General features: G+C 41.8%; 1 protein-coding gene across 1 annotated transcript in view; it reads left to right on the top strand.

The window, feature by feature from the left end:
• LOC117410408 (potassium channel subfamily K member 5-like) overlaps positions 1–19637 on the top strand; it is a 36807-nt gene extending 17170 nt beyond the window's left edge. Inside the window, exons 2-5 of the mRNA XM_034016921.3 lie at positions 7448–7559; positions 8067–8233; positions 8669–8837; positions 16194–19637. Coding sequence (XP_033872812.1) covers positions 7448–7559; positions 8067–8233; positions 8669–8837; positions 16194–17008 — 1263 coding nt within the window. The 3' untranslated portion in view covers positions 17009–19637. The remainder of the gene's footprint in view (positions 1–7447; positions 7560–8066; positions 8234–8668; positions 8838–16193) is intronic.
• The last annotated feature ends 320 nt before the right edge of the window (positions 19638–19957 follow it).

Below are 19957 nucleotides of genomic sequence, written 5' to 3'. Positions count from 1 at the left end.
AAATGTGACGGATAACCTGCTTGGAACGGTGACTGTTAAATAAAGCTTTGTTTTGCCTAAGTCCGCTGCAGTTGTGCAGTGCAAGCTTACTGTATGTATCATAAACATCTTCAATTACGTGTAAATAAACAACGTGTATTTTTATTTTTATTTAAATTATAAAAACACAGTTAACACAATGGTGACGTCGCCAGTAAATTATGCAAATGAGTACCATTGAAGGTTTGAGCCTTCCTTCGGTAATGTGTTCTGAACCTTTGAAAATGTGCACTTTGTTGCAGACCTAGGTTGTATTTATCAGGTTTGCCAGGTTTTGCTTTGTACAGCAGTCCAATATGCTCCAGCCTCTCTCTAAAGTCAAATGCTTCGGAAGCTATTTGAAATGTACATGTTAAAGAACTAATTCATGTACAGTAAAATCCACAGAAGCAATGTCTTCCCAGTTTTTGCTCAGAGCCCTTTTTTATTTTGGACAGGTGTCAAATATAACATCACAATGTTAAAGTTAGTGTTTATTTTGGGGCAGGTCAGGATTTTCCATGGTGTTACCACCCAGTGCTGCGATTCCCACAGATCTGCATTTCTTGCCTGGCAGGCGCTCTCGACTGCCTGGCTGGGATTTTGAGGAATGCTTATTTCTGCTGTGCGGTGCCCAGTGCCCCAGCTGGAAGTTCACAACTGTTGCTCAATGCTAGTTTGTTGTTCATTATTATTATTATTATTATTATTATTATTATTATTATTATTATTATTATTATTATTATTATTATTTGTTGGTGTTCTTGTTAAATGTTCCATTGCTGAAGATTTTAAATTATTGTATAGCTATGTTATTTTGTTAGAAAATGCTTGTTAACATGCATCGGATTTAAACATTTAGCATGCCGTAGGAACAATAATATCATCTGCTTGCTTGTAGTCTACTATTTTCTTCATCATGTTGAATCCAACTAAGGATCCCAGCGTTGTTTCAGCATCAACAACATGGCTCTGTAACCCATTCCATACACTAGTCATTCTCTGTATGTGTTAAGTGTCTGTGACAGGGTAAGCTGTTACCAGCAGGAATTAAGAGACTCAGAGACAGAACCTGCAGTGAAGCGCACATTTATTAAACAGAAAACACAGGAACAAACTAAACAAGCACAAGGGCCAAAATAAAAGGTTAAACTAAACAATACAATATTAGTTAGGCTGGGCATTCACCTTCCCTACAGTTACAAGCACACAGGTCAAAACACTTACCTAACACCCTCCTCCAAATAAAGGATTTCTGCTGCCCTTTATACAGGTGGCTAATCCCCAAGTATCACTCAATTACTTATTTGGGGAATGGCCACAGCTGTGATTGCTGGCAGGGACATAATGAACCCCTGCCACAGTGTATCTTAAGTTAAGGTGGATATTGTGTATTGCACCATTGAACAACATCTGAATCTCAAACCTCCTGGCCGTCTGAATCTCAAATCCTGCTAGAGCTGACAGCTGCTGGACACTAATAAACCAAACTGTACTCTTGGCACTGACACTTAAATCAGGTCTATCTCTCCAGCTCAATCCCCACCGAGTAATGTATCTGTCCCTGTCAGGAGGAAGTGGCTTAAAGTATGGTGGACCTCAGGCTCTTTTCTTTACCATGAGGTCACTGCACATGATGTTCCTTCAGTTCCGGTCAAGACGTTTTAGTAATTATTCATCTAGATTATGGAGCTTGCTGGCAAGTATCTCAGATGGGTTCTGCAAAATTAGAATAACAACCTTGTGACTGTTAGACTTGGTTCAGGTGAAATGATGATGTCATGATGTTAAACACTGTAGCAAAGATGTGTATACTGTGTACTGTATATACATATATACACCACCCACTCGATATATATCGCAGGTGTCGGGGTCCAATATAAATTCGCTATATATCGAGGGCCATGATATAGCGAGAGACCCCTAGAAAAACAAATAGGCTAAGAACAAATACTGTACAACCACTCCCTCGTTTTATCGGGGGCGTCACGGTCCAGTATAAAGCCTCAACGCAACCTGCTTTTTCTCATTTTTCGTATAAAAAGCAGCACACCATTTTAATTGGTACAGAGGGCGGTAATTGCTTCTCATAAACTTCCGTCTCCAATTAATTTCATGAGTCTTCCTCTCCTTACACAAATGCACAGACCCGCTGCATTGAAATAATCCATTCCCAACATAGGAGGCTAGTTGCTAGGGAGCTGACATCCCTACCCAGTGACTTTTACTGGTGCATTGCTGCCACACATGAACACCTCGTTGGCTAAAATAAAATAAAAACCGCTTCAGCAAGTAGATATTTAATTTTATGATAACAGTACAATATTAATGCTTTGTTTAATTGTTTTGTATATTGTTGTTTGTGATGTGCAGTATGAAATAAAACAAACAGTAATTCTAAGTGCCTATGTATATTGCAGCTAAGGCATACGCAGCCAGAAAGTAAAAATGAGGATCCAACTCCAGGACCGCGATATACCCAAATCCGCAGTATAGCGAGGGGCGATACAATGAGGGGTGGGTGTATATGTTATACAACATGTTGTCCTTCGTGCACCAGCCTCTCCGAAATCCCATCATCACCTTACATTTGCAAAAATGTACACTCTGCCTTAATTGAATCTGAAATCGTCACCACTCTCATCCAGGCAGAAATTGACAAGAATTTCATGGTCGGACCGTTTGCAGCTCCTCCATTTCCCACCTTTTGCATTAATCCCAGTCATTGCCACTCGCAAATATTCAGGCAAGAAACACCTTATCATCGATCTATCAGCACCTCGTGGAAGCCTCACAAGCAGCATATATATATATATATATATATATATATATATATATATATATATATATATATATATATATATATAATATATATTTATTTATTTAGTAGTCGACAGTTGTTTCTCCCCAATTTGGAATAGCCAATTATTTTTAGGCTCAGCTCACCGCTACCACCCCCGCGCTGACTCGGGAGTGGCGAAGACGAACGCACACTGTCCACTGAAGCACGTGCCATCAGCCGATCGCTTCTTTTACACACTGCAGGCCCACCATGCAGCCACCTCAGAGCTACAGCACTGGAGGACAACACAGCTCTGGGCAGCTTACAGGCAAGTCTGCAGGCAGTCTAATCTGGATTTCAGTCTCCGACAATTTCATTATTCAAGTTCGCCACCTTCCTGGCACCCATAATAATGCTACTGATGCTCTTTCTGGTTCCCTCAGCATCCCCATCCCCTCTTCAAACCCCACCTATTCAACTGCTTCTGCTCAGCTGAACCCATCACTCTCCAATCTCCAGCAATCTGCCCGACAATACATGGCCACAGCCTTGGCCCCTGCCACCAGATCATCTTATTCTACCCGCTGGTCAACATTTACTACCTTTTGCACTCAAATGCATATTCAACCTATCCTGTTCAATCAAGACTGCAGTCCTAGCCTTCATCGTTCATGCAAGAGACTGTCTTCACTTGGCTCCTACCACCATTAAATCATACATCTCTGGAATCCAGTATTCCTACCTCTTAATGTTAGTACCTTCTCCAATGATCCTATCCATCTCTGCAGTTCGTCTAACAATCCGAGGGATTCTCAAGAACTCCCCTCCCTCCTCCACCTCCCACCTACTCATATCATTCAACATCTTATATTCCCTGATATCAACGCTCTGAAAAGGCTGTTTCTCCCCCTTCGAGGACCTGGTCATGTGTTTAACAGCTTTTTTTGGCTTTCTCAGATGTTCTGAGTTCACCGTCTCATCTATTTCAAGCTTCCCCACATCAGGTATTTGTTCCTGCGACCTCTCTCAGTTCCCGGACTCACACTTCCTCATCTGGCTCCGCACCTCTAAAACTGACCAGCTTCACCAAGGACATTTCATTCAACTTTCAAAAATCGACTTGCCAGTATGCCCTACTCATCCATGTCAAAGTGCATTGTCTCTAAGAAACCATTTCTCCCATCAGACCCACTGTTCATCGACTCCTCCCGCACAATTAAATCCCACCACTGGTTTTCCTCTCATCTTGCTACCCTTGTTTCCTGAGCAGGCCTGCCTCATCAATTCTATACCCCTCATTCATTTAGAATCGGAGCAGCCACTTCTGCAGCCAAGGCCAACATCAATATCCACACAATCAAAAAATATGCGGCGCTCAGCAGTCGATTCATATATTGGTTCATCATCTACTATCCGAAAATTGTTAGCATGCCCGGAGTGGGGGCTACCTGTCTGCCAGGTCCACCAGAGGTTTTCCCCTAAGAGCAAAGGGTTTTTTTCCTCTCCACTGAGTGGCAGGTATACACATATCATCTCACACTAACCCTTTCTTAACCTCTCTCCTGTATGTCTTGTTTGTCCTTTCCTTTCTCATTTTTCTGGTATGCCTTTCTTTTATGTTCTCCTGTTGTTTGTCCCACGGTGGGGTTTCTGCGGAGAGCCAGGGGTCAATTCTTTGGGAGGCAATTGAGTCTCACTTCCTCGACCTCAGGTCTGCTTCAGCGACCTCGTCCTCGCTCTGGGGGGTTCTCACCACTGTGAGTTGGAGGAGACCCCCGGCTACACTATCCTGTCGCAGCTCATGCACTAATCTTACCTCATCACCCGAGGCTCTATTCTATTTCCCTCGGGACGTGGCACGCTTTATGCTCTTAGTGCCAAGTCCCAGACTGACCCATCTCTGTCTGTTGCCGGTTCCCTGCGGGATGCCTCTCTGCTCCCGGCTTCGGAGGCCTGCACCTCACCTCATCCGAGGGCAGCACCAGATCAGTCAGGGAACCCTTTTCTATCTCTCCTTTCAGGTCCTGATTCATCTGACTTTCCTTCGCCCCGAGAGGAGTCTCTGCCTAGTCGAAGCCCTTTTATGTATTTTCAGATCCTTGAGGCTTCAGCCTTCAACCAAAGGCGGCTCATCGGTCGGGGATCTCTTCCTATCCTAACTTCAAGTCCGGGCCCCTCTAAGCCCGCTTTTAAGTCCGAGCCATCGGCTCGCCTTCTATCCTAAGGCTCTCTTTGTCCACCTCTGTCCCATTAACAAGCTAGTTTCTGCTTCTTCTGCTCTATCCTTACAGCCTTAGCATATGCCCTGTGAATTGGTAACACTTTAAAATAAGTGTCTATTCATGTTTATTTCATGTGTATTAAGGGAAATGTCATGAAGTTATGAAAAGTATGCCATCAGCTCATTTTGACTTTTGAACTCAATAGGAATTTAATTTGAAATCAGTAGGAAATCATGTGTTAGTTACATTGGAATTACAGACACTTATTTTAAAGTGTTACCATTTTGTTGGTTAAGTAACTATCATTTCAAAATCATTCATAACAGTGCCTAGTTTAGTAGCAAAGGATCAATGCTCGTCAACACACTGCCCTCGGCATGATGGAGTTTCACGTAATGTCACGTTAGTGTCCATAAATGTAAATACACTGAAGGCAAGATGAGTGACGGCTAGTATAGGCAGTTAAGCAAGAATTTAAACCAGGCCAATCCAGATGTCTTGCAGAAGTTCAGGATGTTGAGAATACCCCTGTGGAAATGCAATTATTTGACCACTCTATTTCAGAGAACATGCTGTGTAATGGGACTGTAACCCATACCTTGACAACTGGACAACATCTTTGTATTGATACTGACATGGGATATTGCTCGAGTAATGAAAAGAAAGACACTAACCTAATTTCCACACAACATGGAATTAGATGGGGAGAAATTCACATTCAGAGGTGTTGTTGCTTTTTGCCAACCTGCTAGCAAATACTTACTTGGTCACTACATAGCATATTGCAAAAGGCATGATTTCACCTGGGAGAAGTATGATGACTTGTCAAAAGCAGTCATATCAGGAAACTCAGAAGTCCAGGTATGCCCTCACACTGTGCTACACAAAGGATTAATGTGTTTTGCCAGTACAGTATTCCCATTTCCATTCAGTGCAGATCTGGGGTCAATTACAAGTAGTGAAGAATATGATTCAAAGGGGTGTGCAGAAAGATGCCTATGTTCTCAGAGCAAAAATGTAGAGGGACATCTTTAATGCTGTTGAAATAAAGACGGCAGGGTTTACAGCAGGTTAGATCTGAATGTAACTGTAATTGTGTATTTCCTCAGGTAATTGTTTCATTAGTCTAAGGTTTCTTTCACCCGTTGTTTAAAATTATTGAATAATTTTGTTATTAATTGTGAAAAATACATGTTATAATTCATATGTTAAAGAAAATTGTAGAAGTTATTTTTTCTAGCTATATATTTCGACTCATGAAACGTTTGTTTGTATTTTCATTCAAAATTGTCCAGACATTATTAAAGTCTACATTTGTGATATGGTAGCATTCACAAAGTTGTTTTGTCAAGTTACTTTCAAATAGTCAACTGTCAGATTTTTTAAATAAAAGTAATCAATAAATAAAATACTCAAAACAAAGAGAACACTCAGAAAACATACCGCAAAGAGAAACAAAACACAAAAAGCTCACTCAATCTCTCCCGGAGCGTCAGTCTCCTGTACAAATAATAAACACTTTCATTAAAAATACTCAGAAAAATGAAAAATAATTTTAAAAAGTTGTGCTGAAGTACAGTTGATTTCTAACATAGTAAATATCAAAATAAAACTTATACAAACAGTAACACACTCTAAACTCAAAGCAATACTTCAGTCTATATTAAAAATATGTGTAGTAAAAGAAAACATTGAATAATTCAAACATTCGTTAAATAAAATAAACTAATAAACAGGAGAGACCACAGCACTACTTACCCTCAGTGGCTAGCACAACACTATTGAGACAGGGACAGCGCAAGCACAGTAGAACGTTAAAGATGCGTTCTTTTTTTTTTTAAGTTCCAAATGAACAATTAACAATGAACAATTAAAAAAACAACACAAATGAATGACACGACACAATTCCATTATTGTAAGGGGGCTGAGTGACGTCAGTCCCCTAAAAAAAGAATCGTTAATATCTTAAAAACCATAGCAGCACAAACGTTTGTTTCAATGGCACAAACCGACACAAACGTAGCACAGACTAATGATATATGACTCAATGTTTGTGCTGTTTCTAGGGGGACCAACTTCACTGAGCTTATCTTGACAGCCTGATTCTGTTTCGCTTAATTTTTATTTCTAACAGACGTGACAAATTAAATCAACTGCTCATCGCTGATCCTAATTGCATTTCATTCCTACAGTCGCCTAGTCTATCGTTACAGAGTGTACACTGATAGGAAGTTCATCATTTTAAAATCTACTTGATTTGTAGCAAAGAAAAAAAAAAACAACTTAAATTCAGTGTTTTAATTAGTAGTTTTGTCTTTATCAGGATGCAGAAACAGCTTAACAACTACTAATTAACATTTAAAGGGAGGTAGAGATTTGGAAAATCAAAACTGAAAGTTCAAGTCCTATATATACTCATTTACAGGTAGTGTCCAGTGCTGCTGGACAGGGAATCACCATCACAGGAAACAAGACCTTCAATAATTGGAACTGGCCTAATGCTGTCATTTTTGCTGCTACAGTCATCACTACAATAGGTATGTATCTAACTACGCCGGTAGTTTTTAATTTTGCATATGTGTTTGTCCAAGCAATAACAGCGAACTGTCATTAATCTCAAAAGATTTCTGCCACTGTTCATTAATGAAGCATGAATTAGTTATACAGTCGTAGTAGTAAAGGTACATAGTGTTCAGTATAGGAAATAATCTACCTAGTGTTTAGAACAATCTGTTTGTTTTGCACTGTGGCTCAATACTCTGACCTGCTCAAATCACTCCATTTTACACCCCAATCACTGTACATCAAAACACTGCTGCCCAGTGTTAACCAATTGTTTTCTTTTATCTCAACCCTGCAGCAACTACCTAAACCCACAGATGTCTTCACTGTAGCCAGCTCTCTTTAAAACAGAGCTGCTTATCCCCTTACCTAACAGTTTAGAGTTACAGCTAAAATTCTGCTTGAGTTGCTTGTGTCACTTAGTCATTCTTGTGTTCTGCCGTACTGCATTCTCTGTACTTTATTCTCTGTCCTTTCTCCAGGTTATGGGAACATTGCTCCCAAGACCTCCCCAGGCAGGGTGTTCTGTATATTCTATGGGCTCTTTGGAGTCCCTCTCTGCCTCACATGGATCAGTGCTCTGGGCAAGTTCTTCGGTGGACGTGCCAAGCACTTGGGACAATTTCTAACCAAGAGAGGCGTTAGCTTGGTGAGATTTATTTATTTTCCTTTGCTCTCTAAATGTAACTACTAAAGTTTAATTTCAGTATTACAGTATATCCCGTGTTTATAGTTATGGATGGAAATCCAGAGAACAGTCTGTGGATTCTTTGTCTGTGAAACAAAACTGGTCTCTAGAGCATTAATTTACATATTCCCTTGTTTGAGTAGAAAAAGCATAATGCATAATATTTATTGTGTGTTTTGTGACAAATCACGTTCGCCTTCTTAATAAACTGACATTTAATTTAAACTAGGGCACTAGCCTTGTTGACCACACAAACAGGGTCCCAGGTTTATATTGGGAACTCATGATCAATAAGTGGTTTGTGGGCGACATTTGAAATGTGCATTCTGTTTGCCAATTGTTTATAGTTTTAACTCTGAATAACTTTGTTTCTCTTCTCTCTCTCTCTCGTTTCAGAGGAAGGCCCAGTTCACCTGCACAGCTATATTTGTCGTCTGGGGGGTGCTGGTGCACCTGGTCATGCCCCCATTTGTGTTCATGGTGACAGAGGGCTGGTCCTACATTGAGGGTCTCTACTTCTCCTTCGTCACCATCTCCACCATAGGCTTCGGGGATCTGGTTGCAGGTACGTCTCTGAGGCAGCCTCCAAAACTGTCCATAGTGTTGCATGTGTAAACCACAACTTGTTTAGCGTTTTGTTTTCTACTTGAACCCACCCTAATTTCTAACCCTGTAATGTAGTTCTAAATGTACATGTATGCATTGAAGCAGAAAACTGAAGCAGGGAGAAGGGTATTTTAGATGCTGAGAACCACTTGCGCTAAACCACTTGCGCTAAAATTAATGCTTTCTGGGGGAGGGGAGTGGGCGGACAAACAGTGTGCTCATCAAGAATGTCCTCAAAGTCCTGGCCATTCCCTGAAAAAGCTGTTGCAGTGTGTATTATTATGATTTCCATTACACGAGAGTAGATGTTAAAACTTCATGCTGATTTGAACTCGGCTCTCGCCAAGATAAGCACCAACTAAGACGTAGCTTTACAGTAAACTAATGTGATCCATATGCGTCTCCATCCATTTACGTTTCCTTCCATATGATGATGTAGATATCCTTCTGTCTGGTGTTAATGGCTGAAGTGTAATGCTGGCTCCAGGGATCAGCTTATTTTGCCTCCCTGGCGCATCAGCACACACAACGGCTGCGATGCTGGCTCCGGGGATCAACCAAAGTGCGGCCTCCCCAGCGCATCAGCATGACAACCGTCTGGATTGAGCTAAGTAGGGTACATCTCTGGGGTTTTCAAGTGGGCACCTTCCATCCTCAGTGTTTCGTCGACTAGCCCACGACACCTCAAGAGGGCTCGACGGTGATTCTGGCGTCCCAGCATCACCCCCCTCCGTCCCCCACTCAACTCAGCCCAGCTTACTTACCTGTCCCCAGCCAGAATCTTTCCGTCTCAACCACAGCCAGTTGCTGCTCCTCTCTGCTGCTTCAGATAAGTTCTTCACTGTGCGACGCAACTCTTGGCCACTGAATCCGACGTCTCTGAGAAACCGGGTTGTAGAGTGTGCCACAAATCCTCGACAACCCACTTCCACTGGGTAAACCCGAACTCTCCATCCTCGCTGTTCCGCTTCAGTGGCTAGTTGAGCATACCGCAGTTTCTTCCTCTCATACGCCTCATCTACAGCGTCCTCCCATGGCACTGTTAACTCTACCAGGTGAACAAGGCGTGCTGATCCAGACCACAAGACAATATCTGGTCGAAGGTTAGTGGTGGCAATCTCAGGTGGAAAAATAAGCCGTTGACCAACATCTGCCAGCATATTCCAGTCTCTAGCAGCTTCCAGTTGTCCTGGGCGAGGATTGGTTTTAACACCTTTTCTTGGTGGTTGCTCTCCTGGGCGGAGGAATGTTGTCTTTTGTGTGTAATGTTTTGATGGAACAGGTGGCAACTTATTGGTCATGTTACGCTTGTCTTCCAATGCTAAGGCCAAACATCGCAGCACCTGGTCATGGCGCCAAGTAAACCGTCCTTGGCTAAGAGCCACCTTACATCCTGTCAAAATGTGCCTTAATGTTGCAGGTGATGAACACAAAGGACATGAGGGATCCTCTCCTACCCAGAGGTTTAGGTTCTGTGGTGATGGGAGAACATCATATGTTGACCTGATGAGGAAACTGATCCTGCTCTGTTCCATTGACCATAGGTCTTGCCAGCCAATCTTGCGTTGTTCCACACTCTCCCATCTCATCCATTCTCCCTGTTTGGCCTGGGAAATGGCCTTTATACACCTCATCCTCTCCTCCTGCTTTTGCACCTCGTTGACTACCAGCTTCCTTCTTTGAGCTGGGGCCGCCTTGTGCCATGTAGGAGGAGTTGAACTGAAACCAAGACCCCCTCTTCCATGCTGAACTTGCCCCATGATATCACCAATTCGAAGGGCAGCCTTTGCATCTTCCACAGCTTTCTTTGCCGCCCACTTTCTTCCAGTTTTCAACACAGGTGCTGCCTCCCTTACGCATTTATCGCGTGACTCTACTAATGTCATTTCCAGTCTGACCTTGGCGCACTTAAACTCCTCGGTTAGAGCAGAGACTGGTAGCTGCAGTATTCCTTTACCATAAAGTCCCACTCTGCTGAGGCAGCGTGGAACTCCCAACCATTTCCTGATGTATGAACTGATTAAAGCTTCCAGCTTCTCTACTGTTGTCAAAGAAACCTCGTACACAGTCAGTGGCCACAGCAACCTCGGCAGTAGACCAAACTGAAAGCACCAGAGTTTTAGTTTACCTGGTAGAGCGCAGCTGTCTATGCTCTTCAACCCTTCCACTGCTTGTTGTCTAACTTCTCCCACACGAACTGTGTCCTTTAGATCCCCGTCGTACCATCTCCCAAGACTCTTCACTGGCTTCTCAGACACTGTTGGTATTGCCTCACCATTAATGAAGAATGTTTTATCTACTACTTTGCCTTTAATTATAGAGATGCTCCTTGATTTAGTGGGCTTGAATTGCATTCGTGCCCATTCAATGTTATTGGTTAATTTGCCCAATAATCGATTAGTGCAGGCTACTGTTGTAGTCATGGTTGTCATGTCATCCATGTATGCTCGAATTGGTGGTAGTCGCATTCCAGAAGCCAAGCGCTCTCCTCCTACTACCCATTTTGATGCCCTAATGATTACTTCCATTGCCATGGTAAAAGCCAGTGGAGAAATGGTGCATCCTGCCATTATTCCAACCTCTAGGCATTGCCATGTAGTGCTGAATTCTGAAGTTGAAAAACTGAATTGCAAATCTCCAAAATAGGCTTTCACTAAATTTGTTATTGTCATCGGTACACTGAAAAAATCAAATGCTGCCCAAAGTAGTTCATGTGGCACTGAACCATATGCATTAGCCAAATCCAGGAATGTCACATGGAGCTCCTTCCTCTCCTTTTTAGCTGATTGAATTTGTTGCCAGATCACATTGATGTGTTCTAAGCAACCTGGGAAACCTGGAATGCCCGCTTTTTGTATTGAAGTGTCAATGAAGCAGTTCTTTAATAGGTAAGCTGACAATCTCTGAGCAATAATGCTGAAGAAAATCTTGCCTTCTACGTTTAATAGGGAAATGGGACGAAACTGACTGATGCTTGTAGAATCTTTTTCTTTAGGTATAAAGACTCCACCTGCTCGGCGCCATGCTCTTGGTACAACCTGTTTTTCCCATGCCACTTTCATCAATTTCCACAGAATTCGTAGAACTCCTGAAGCACTCTTGTACACTCTGTACGGAACTCCATTAGGCCCTGGAGATGATGAAGCCCTTGCTTTTTTCACAGCTTGCTCTATTTCTTTCCACTTAGGTGCACAGTCCTCCATTTGGTATTCTGGTGGATTGATAGGTGGGATGTCTGACGGAATTGACATAGGCTCCTGCCTTTTTGAATCTGTATGTGTTTCCTCCAAATATCTCTCCAGCTCAACCTTAGATGCTTTTAGTGTGCCATTCTTCTCACTGGTGAATAACTTCTTTACAAATTTGAATGGGTCTTTATAAAAGTTAGCTCTCGCACGCTCCTTCTTTTTGTAGCGTTTCCGTAGGCGCTCAGCTCTGCGCAATGTTGCAAGCTTATCTTTTATGACCCTTTGTAAGAGATTGAGTCCCTCCTTCTGACTTTGTTCTGCTCTTCTCCATTGGTTCCTCAGCTGTCTCCTTTCTCTAACTAAGCGTTCAATCTCCTGCTGCCGTCTAGACTTTCCAGGAATAGTTTGTACTTTTTCCTTCCTTTTTTCAACTCCAAACCTCTCACTTCCATATGCGTAGATGATGTCCCCAAATTTATCCAGCTTCTTTTCAACTGTTCCACTTAATCTTTCCAATGCAACGCAGAGATCTGTGTTTACTGTGTCCCATGCAGTTTTCTCACAAGCTCTTGGCCATTTAACTCCAGGCTTGTGCCCGTTGAGGTTCTTTTCTCTCTTATGCTGGTTTGTCTGACCGGGTTCACAAGGATCATTAGGTTCATCACTAACTGTGTCCATGCAAGTCCTCCTCACATCTATGACAGGGGTGCTGATATCCTGCGAACTGTGGTTTGCTTCCTGTCGCTGGATTTCATTCGACTGACTTGACTGACTTCGTAAGAAGTACTGATCAATGCGAGGCCCTTGTCCCTTCTCCCTCAAGCATTTCATTCTCCCTTGATGAATCTTCAAACCCCTGACAGTTGTCGCCTTGCTCCAGCCGCAGACACAAACCTGGAGTTCCATGTCTTTGTTAACTGCAGATCTTGAACTAGTCTTTTGTGAAGTACTCTCCATACTCATATCCGTTTCCGTTCCTAAGTCGTTAACCGTGTTGTCCAACGTTGAGTCATCTTCCGCCCCCGCTCTCGCAGACTCTAGGGGTATTTTTCTCTTTAATTTCTTAGAAGCCTTGGGCGGGTGTCTCCAGCATCCTGTAAACACAGAGCTGGATACTGCCGACAAGGGTAGCTAACCCTTACCAGCCCCAATGGGGTCTCTTTCCTCCTGTCAGCTGTCTCTCCAGGCTGTCACAAGGTCTTTCCCTTGTTGCCAGCTGCACTATTCACAGCAGTCACTGGACGTATCCAGATCTTCATGATTTCCATTACACGAGAGTAGATGTTAAAACTTCATGCTGATTTGAACTCGGCTCTCGCCAAGATAAGCACCAACTAAGACGTAGCTTTACAGTAAACTAATGTGATCCATATGCGTCTCCATCCATTTACGTTTCCTTCCATATGATGATGTAGATATCCTTCTGTCTGGTGTTAATGGCTGAAGTGTAATGCTGGCTCCAGGGATCAGCTTATTTTGCCTCCCTGGCGCATCAGCACACACAACGGCTGCGATGCTGGCTCCGGGGATCAACCAAAGTGCGGCCTCCCCAGCGCATCAGCATGACAACCGTCTGGATTGAGCTAAGTAGGGTACATCTCTGGGGTTTTCAAGTGGGCACCTTCCATCCTCAGTGTTTCGTCGACTAGCCCACGACACCTCAAGAGGGCTCGACGGTGATTCTGGCGTCCCAGCATCACCCCCCTCCGTCCCCCACTCAACTCAGCCCAGCTTACTTACCTGTCCCCAGCCAGAATCTTTCCGTCTCAACCACAGCCAGTTGCTGCTCCTCTCTGCTGCTTCAGATAAGTTCTTCACTGTGCGACGCAACTCTTGGCCACTGAATCCGACGTCTCTGAGAAACCGGGTTGTAGAGTGTGCCACAAATCCTCGACAACCCACTTCCACTGGGTAAACCCGAACTCTCCATCCTCGCTGTTCCGCTTCAGTGGCTAGTTGAGCATACCGCAGTTTCTTCCTCTCATACGCCTCATCTACAGCGTCCTCCCATGGCACTGTTAACTCTACCAGGTGAACAAGGCATGCTGATCCAGACCACAAGACAATATCTGGTCGAAGGTTAGTGGTGGCAATCTCAGGTGGAAAAATAATTATTATTATTATTATTATTATTATTATTATTATTATTATTATTGTTGTTGTTGTTGTTGTTATTATTGTCACAATTTTTAATCCATGAACCCGCACTTACACAAACAACCGGCATACTGGTTAAAATTCCATATGAAGTCCGAATTCAGGTTTATCAATACAAACTCGAAGACCTAAGATGTTTATGCCACATGGTCATCTGGGTTTATGTTTTCCACTGTTCATAAGCTAACTTTTTCCTGTTTACTGTGTAACAAAATAAATATGTACAGTGCAGAGAAAAAGTTTGTGAACCCCAATGTTAATTATGGAAATTCCATATTTTTACCATGATGGCCTTCTTGAATCAAAACCACTCTTTTCTTAAATATCCAGTAGGGTTCAAATTAACCAGTTCCATGTCTTTTGAAACAAAATGATGTATAAATTAGACAAACAATGAGTAATTACGATTCAGGGTATGTGATAAAGTAAGTGAACCCCTGGTTTTATCAACTCAATTAAGGGGATAATAAGAATCAGGTGTTTAAATAATTAGGTAGATCTTCAGGGGTGAGTTTGGGAGGCCCCACCCTATATAAAGATCAGAAACTTTGTGAGTTTGGTCTTCACCATACAGGTGTGTGGAAACACGTCATGCCATGATCAGAAGAAATCTCTGAGGACCTCAGAAAAACAGTTATTGATGCTCAACAGTCTAGAAAGGTTACAAAACCATTTCTCAGGATTTGGGGCTCCACCAATCCACTGTCAGACAGATAGTCTACAAATGGAGAAAGTTCAAGACCGCAGTCACTCTACCCAGGAGCGGTCATCCTACCAAAATCTCTCCAAGAACATACGGAAAATCATCAAGGAAGTCACAAAGAACCCCAGAGTAACATCCAAGGATCTGCAGGCCACTCTCGCCTTGGCTAATGTGAGTGTTCATTACTCCTCTATCAGAAAAAGACTGAACAAGAATGGTGTTCATGGAAGGATAGCCAGGAGGAAACCACTGCTCTCTAAAAAGAACATTGCGGCCTGTCTGAAGTTCGCCAAAGAGCACAAAGATGATCCACAAGACTTCTGGAACAATGTTCTCTGGACAGACGAGTCAAAGGTAGAACTTTTTGGCCTCAATGAGAAACTTTATGTTTGGTGAAAACCAAACACTGCGTTCGAACAGAAGAACCTTCAAGCATGGTGGTGGGAGTGTGATGGTTTGGGGCTGCTTTGCTGCCTCAGGACCTGGATGACTTGCCATCATTGACACAACCATGAATTCTGCATTGTATCAGAAGATTCTAGAGGAGAATATCAGGCCATCTGTCCGTGAGCTGAAGCTGAACTGACAGTTAGTCATGCAGCAAGACAATGATCCTAAACATACAAGCAGATCTACAAAAGAATGGCTGCAGAAGATGAAATTTTGCGTTTTAGAATGGCCTAGTCAAAGTCCGGACCTATACCCCATTGAAATGTTGTGGCAGGACCTGAAGCGAGCTGTCCATGCAAGGAAGCCCTTGAAGCAGTCTGTAAGGAGGAATGGGCCACAATTCCTCAAAACCGATGTGAGAGACTGACCAACAGTTACAGGAAACGCTTAGTTGAAGTCATTGTTGCTCAAGGGGGTGCCACCAGTTACTGAATCTAAGGTTCACATACTTTTTCACACATGAATATTGAATGTTGAATCATTTGTTGATAAATACATTTTGAAAAAAGATCATGTTTTTGTGTCATTTGTTTAATCAGGTTATATTTATCTATTATTAAGACTTAGATTAAGATCTAATAACATTTTAGGTTTGAAATATGTGAAAATCCTAAGGGGTTCACAAATTTTCTCAGCACTGTATATAATGTATAAAAACGATACAGAAAACCTAGAACGTTATTAAATAAAATAGGCAGTAATGATCATTTTTAATAAAACTATAATAAACTAAGGAGTTTGTGTTTTGTTTTACCTTAAAATTCTGATTAAGTTATGGGTGATGATTAATCTTTGTGTCTCTCTTTGTTTTATGTAGGGGTTGACCCGAATGCAGACTACCACGTTATGTACCGTTACTTTGTGGAGCTGTGGATCTACCTGGGATTGGCCTGGCTTTCCCTCTTCATCAACTGGAAAGTCAGCATGTTTGTGGAGGTCCACAAGGCCTTGAAGAAGAGGAGGAAACGGCGCAGAGAGTCTCTGCAGGACCGGCATCACCACCACAAGAACAAGAAGGCCCTGCCCGCGGCCAGAACCACAGCCACTAGCACAACCAGCAACATCGCCACTGAGGATGTCAACATTTTCAACTTCCTCTCTAAAAAGCAGGTGGGTTATAATGATTTGATCAAGCAGATTGGCACCACAAACGGTACAGCTGTGTGCAGCGGTAGCACCCACAACAACAAGATCCTGAGCTTTGAAAGGTCTCCTCGGCTGAAGAGGAGTCGCAGCCAAGGCGACTTGGAGATGTACTCCATGAACAAGGGCTTCATGTATGATAACCCTTCTGTCCTGCAAGCTATGAGTGGGAAGGAAGAAATGGAAATATTTGAGAACCAGCTAGACAAAGATGAAAGGGAGAATAGGGGCCGGTGGGACCCCAAGGGGTATCAGGCTCTCATTTTCCAGAATGCCAACATCACCTTCATTGATGAGGAGAACCTGATGGAGGAGGAAAGCAAGGGAAAGTTCTTACTGGATGACAATGTGGAGTCAGAGCTGGAGTCCAAGGAAGAGGAAGAGAGAAATTCAGAATCCGAAGGGTCCTTCACCACGGACAGTTCTGAGAACTCCCTGTCCTATGAACAGGTTGGGGAGTATGTCAAAGTTGACAACACAGATGTTTAACCTGAGGTCTTATTAAATGGTTTGTTTCAAACAATATCGGAGACCAAAAATGAGCGTTACTGGCTAAATCAACATGGATTCCAAAGCTGTTGCTATGTCTGTATTCAGCATGCTTCGAGAGCACATAAAGGATTGGCCATGGATCAGCTGTGGAGGCAGCTCTGTGTAACAAACTTGTCCATGCCACTCAAACTGTGAACATGTAACCCATAAGAGACCTATAAAATAATGGCTGCAATGCACATTTCTTATACCAACTGTAAAACCAGGACCTACACCCTTTTGCTTCCAGAAAGGAGATCAAAGAGAATTCTGACTTATTTATATAACTGCAATTTATTATAGGATTTTATAAATATGTGGCTCAAAGAAGCATCCAGAATATTATACAATTGTACCCATCTCAGTGTCCTTATCTAAAGCAGACAGTCATGGGATGAAGATATTGTTGTCTTGTTTTACTGATCCTGAACTACAGTGCTGCCAAAATGGGAAAATATTTCAAAACGGAACCTGTACAACGAGCAGTGAGGGCTTAACACTAATCTGCTGGCAGATTCACCCCCCTCACTTTCATTGAACTGTATTTTTATAATTCTTCCAATTCTATGTTATTTATTTTATTATTATCTTTTTGGAAATGTATTGGCAAGTATTAAAAACTCTTTAGGCAGTTGTAGTTGGGAAAATGTTGTGGGGTTTTTTTTGTTTTGTTTTTTTTGGCGGGGTGTGTTTCCTGGCTATATTTTGTAACCTGAGACATGTGTCTGTATTGTGCAATCATACTGTAAGCTCTTCCCTGACTTTCATAATAGTGTTGAAAAATGTTGATCGAGTGCTTGATATTGCCTCTTGAGTTTCTGTGCGTGAAAGGGTAGGGACTGCCTATGCTTGGTTAAGACATGCATAGTATGTGTATGTGTTTGTGTGGCAGATGATGAGTCATTGTCAGGTTCCTCAGCTAAAAGGCATGGTCAGACATGCCAACTGTTCAGAAGCTGAGCAGCAGGAGTAACGTTTGCTGGAATTCAGATTCATTTACATTGCAAATACTAGGTTGCACCAGCTTTAAAACTTGCCCTACAGCAAAACTAATTTGGAACTTGCACATAACTGAGACCAAGACAGGTTTTGCCACCATAGTTACTGATTCAAGGAGAATGTTCAGAGAAATCAATTTAAATCTATCATATGGTGTTTTAGTCTGGTCATAAATTAACAAAGGTCTCATTCTTGACCAGTCAGTCATGGTTAAACAATCAAACAAACCCTGTAAGCATTATAGGGCTACTGTGCTTTTCCTTCTGGCAGTAGTTTAACTAGATCCTATAAAATGCTTTCTTTTTTGTTTGCCGAGCTTTGAGGTTCATTTTGATTTCAGAGGTCTTGATGGTTCTGTTTTTTGGAGGTGTGACACAAAGATCCCTTATTGGGCAACTTCCTGGACAAAATTGTGTGTTGTCATGCCAGTCTAGCATCCTGTTAAAAGAGTTTTGGAATTGCATGCTTTATCCCACATATTGGAACTGAGCCTTTTACACAACTTTGTTTCCAGGTACCCAATATATATATTAAGTGGTCATCCTGGAGCTATTGTGATGACTTTTATCTCTTGCTAGTTATGTATGTTTGTTATTTTAAATAATTTGTCTATACTTGAATTTTTGTATAAATATATAGATATATGTTTATCTTGCCCTCATTTAGTTTTTGGATTTAAAATAACCATCCCCATAGACATTAGGGTTGAAAACGAGAGGTTGTATTTGACCAAGCCTTGTAGGGTATGTCTCCAAACCCATGACGTTTGGGACACCAGTCTTAAGAAAGCAAAAAGCTTGAGCAACCCTCAGAATCGCAGGGAAATGAAGAGATACGCCTTGAAAAAAATGACATTGTGGAGCCATAAGTATATTTCCGGTTTGTATGCTGCCTAGAGTATGTGTTAGTTTTGATCTTTTCGTTATGTAAGTGTGTATGTCTTAATACTGTGCCTAGTTGTACAGCATCACTGGGGATGAAAACATACTTAAATTGGTGGGTAACAACTAATCGAGTAATCGGCCAACTGATTCAATGATTTTATTTATTTTTTCATTGCTGTGTGTCAATACAAGCACTGTAACTATGTAACACATGGATCCTATTCAAAAAGCACACTTCTTTGATTATTTTAAATGAGGTTCAAAAATTACAAACCTTATTTAATAAGGTTTTGTGAATAGGACCTATACATTGTAACCCAGGGTGTGGATCAAAACAGTGGCATTGAAGTGACAGGGAAGGAAGTGCAGGCTGGGGAAAGTTGGTTTTAGGAATTGTGTATGATATATATTTAAAAAAGACAAACTGTTACTCAACTCTCACGATCGATGTATAAGAAGTATGTTGATTTGACAACGTCTTAAAGTGTTGCCATTTTTGTGACTCCATTTCTGTAAAACTTACTCCAGCATCAGTTTTTTTTTTCTTTTTAAGTTATTTATCGCTGGATACTATTTTGTACAAACTGAATGGGGTTTTTTTTTATTTTTTTGTTGGTTTTTTTGTTTTGTTTTTTAAGTGTACATAATTCATTTCAGTGTTTTAAATAAAATAATGAAATATGAATTAAATATATTTATATATGTGTGGTTGTTTTTGTTCATTTTTGTTTTCCTTTCCTGACTGGTTTGGAGATTATGCTGTCTGTGACTTGACCTGAATATGGTTCAATAGTTTAAAGTTTAAAAGTCACTGGGGTGAAACTCGGTCCTGTAGGCTAATAGTGTCACATGACACAAAATGGTTATAGCCACAAACTGGCCAATAGTCAGAAAACTCCTGCCCTCTGATGTCACTCAGCAGTCACTAGTCAAAACACTATTACCCTCTGACGTCACAAGTTAAATAAAACTCCCCTTTAGGTTATGACCTCCAGTGAGAAAGTGAGCAAATTGTTTTCCACAA

The sequence above is a fragment of the Acipenser ruthenus genome, chromosome 6 (genome assembly GCF_902713425.1).
Source record: "Acipenser ruthenus chromosome 6, fAciRut3.2 maternal haplotype, whole genome shotgun sequence".
Taxonomy (NCBI): domain Eukaryota; kingdom Metazoa; phylum Chordata; class Actinopteri; order Acipenseriformes; family Acipenseridae; genus Acipenser; species Acipenser ruthenus.
Note: the sequence above shows the minus strand (reverse complement) of the source record. Positions and strands in the feature narration are given on the sequence as shown.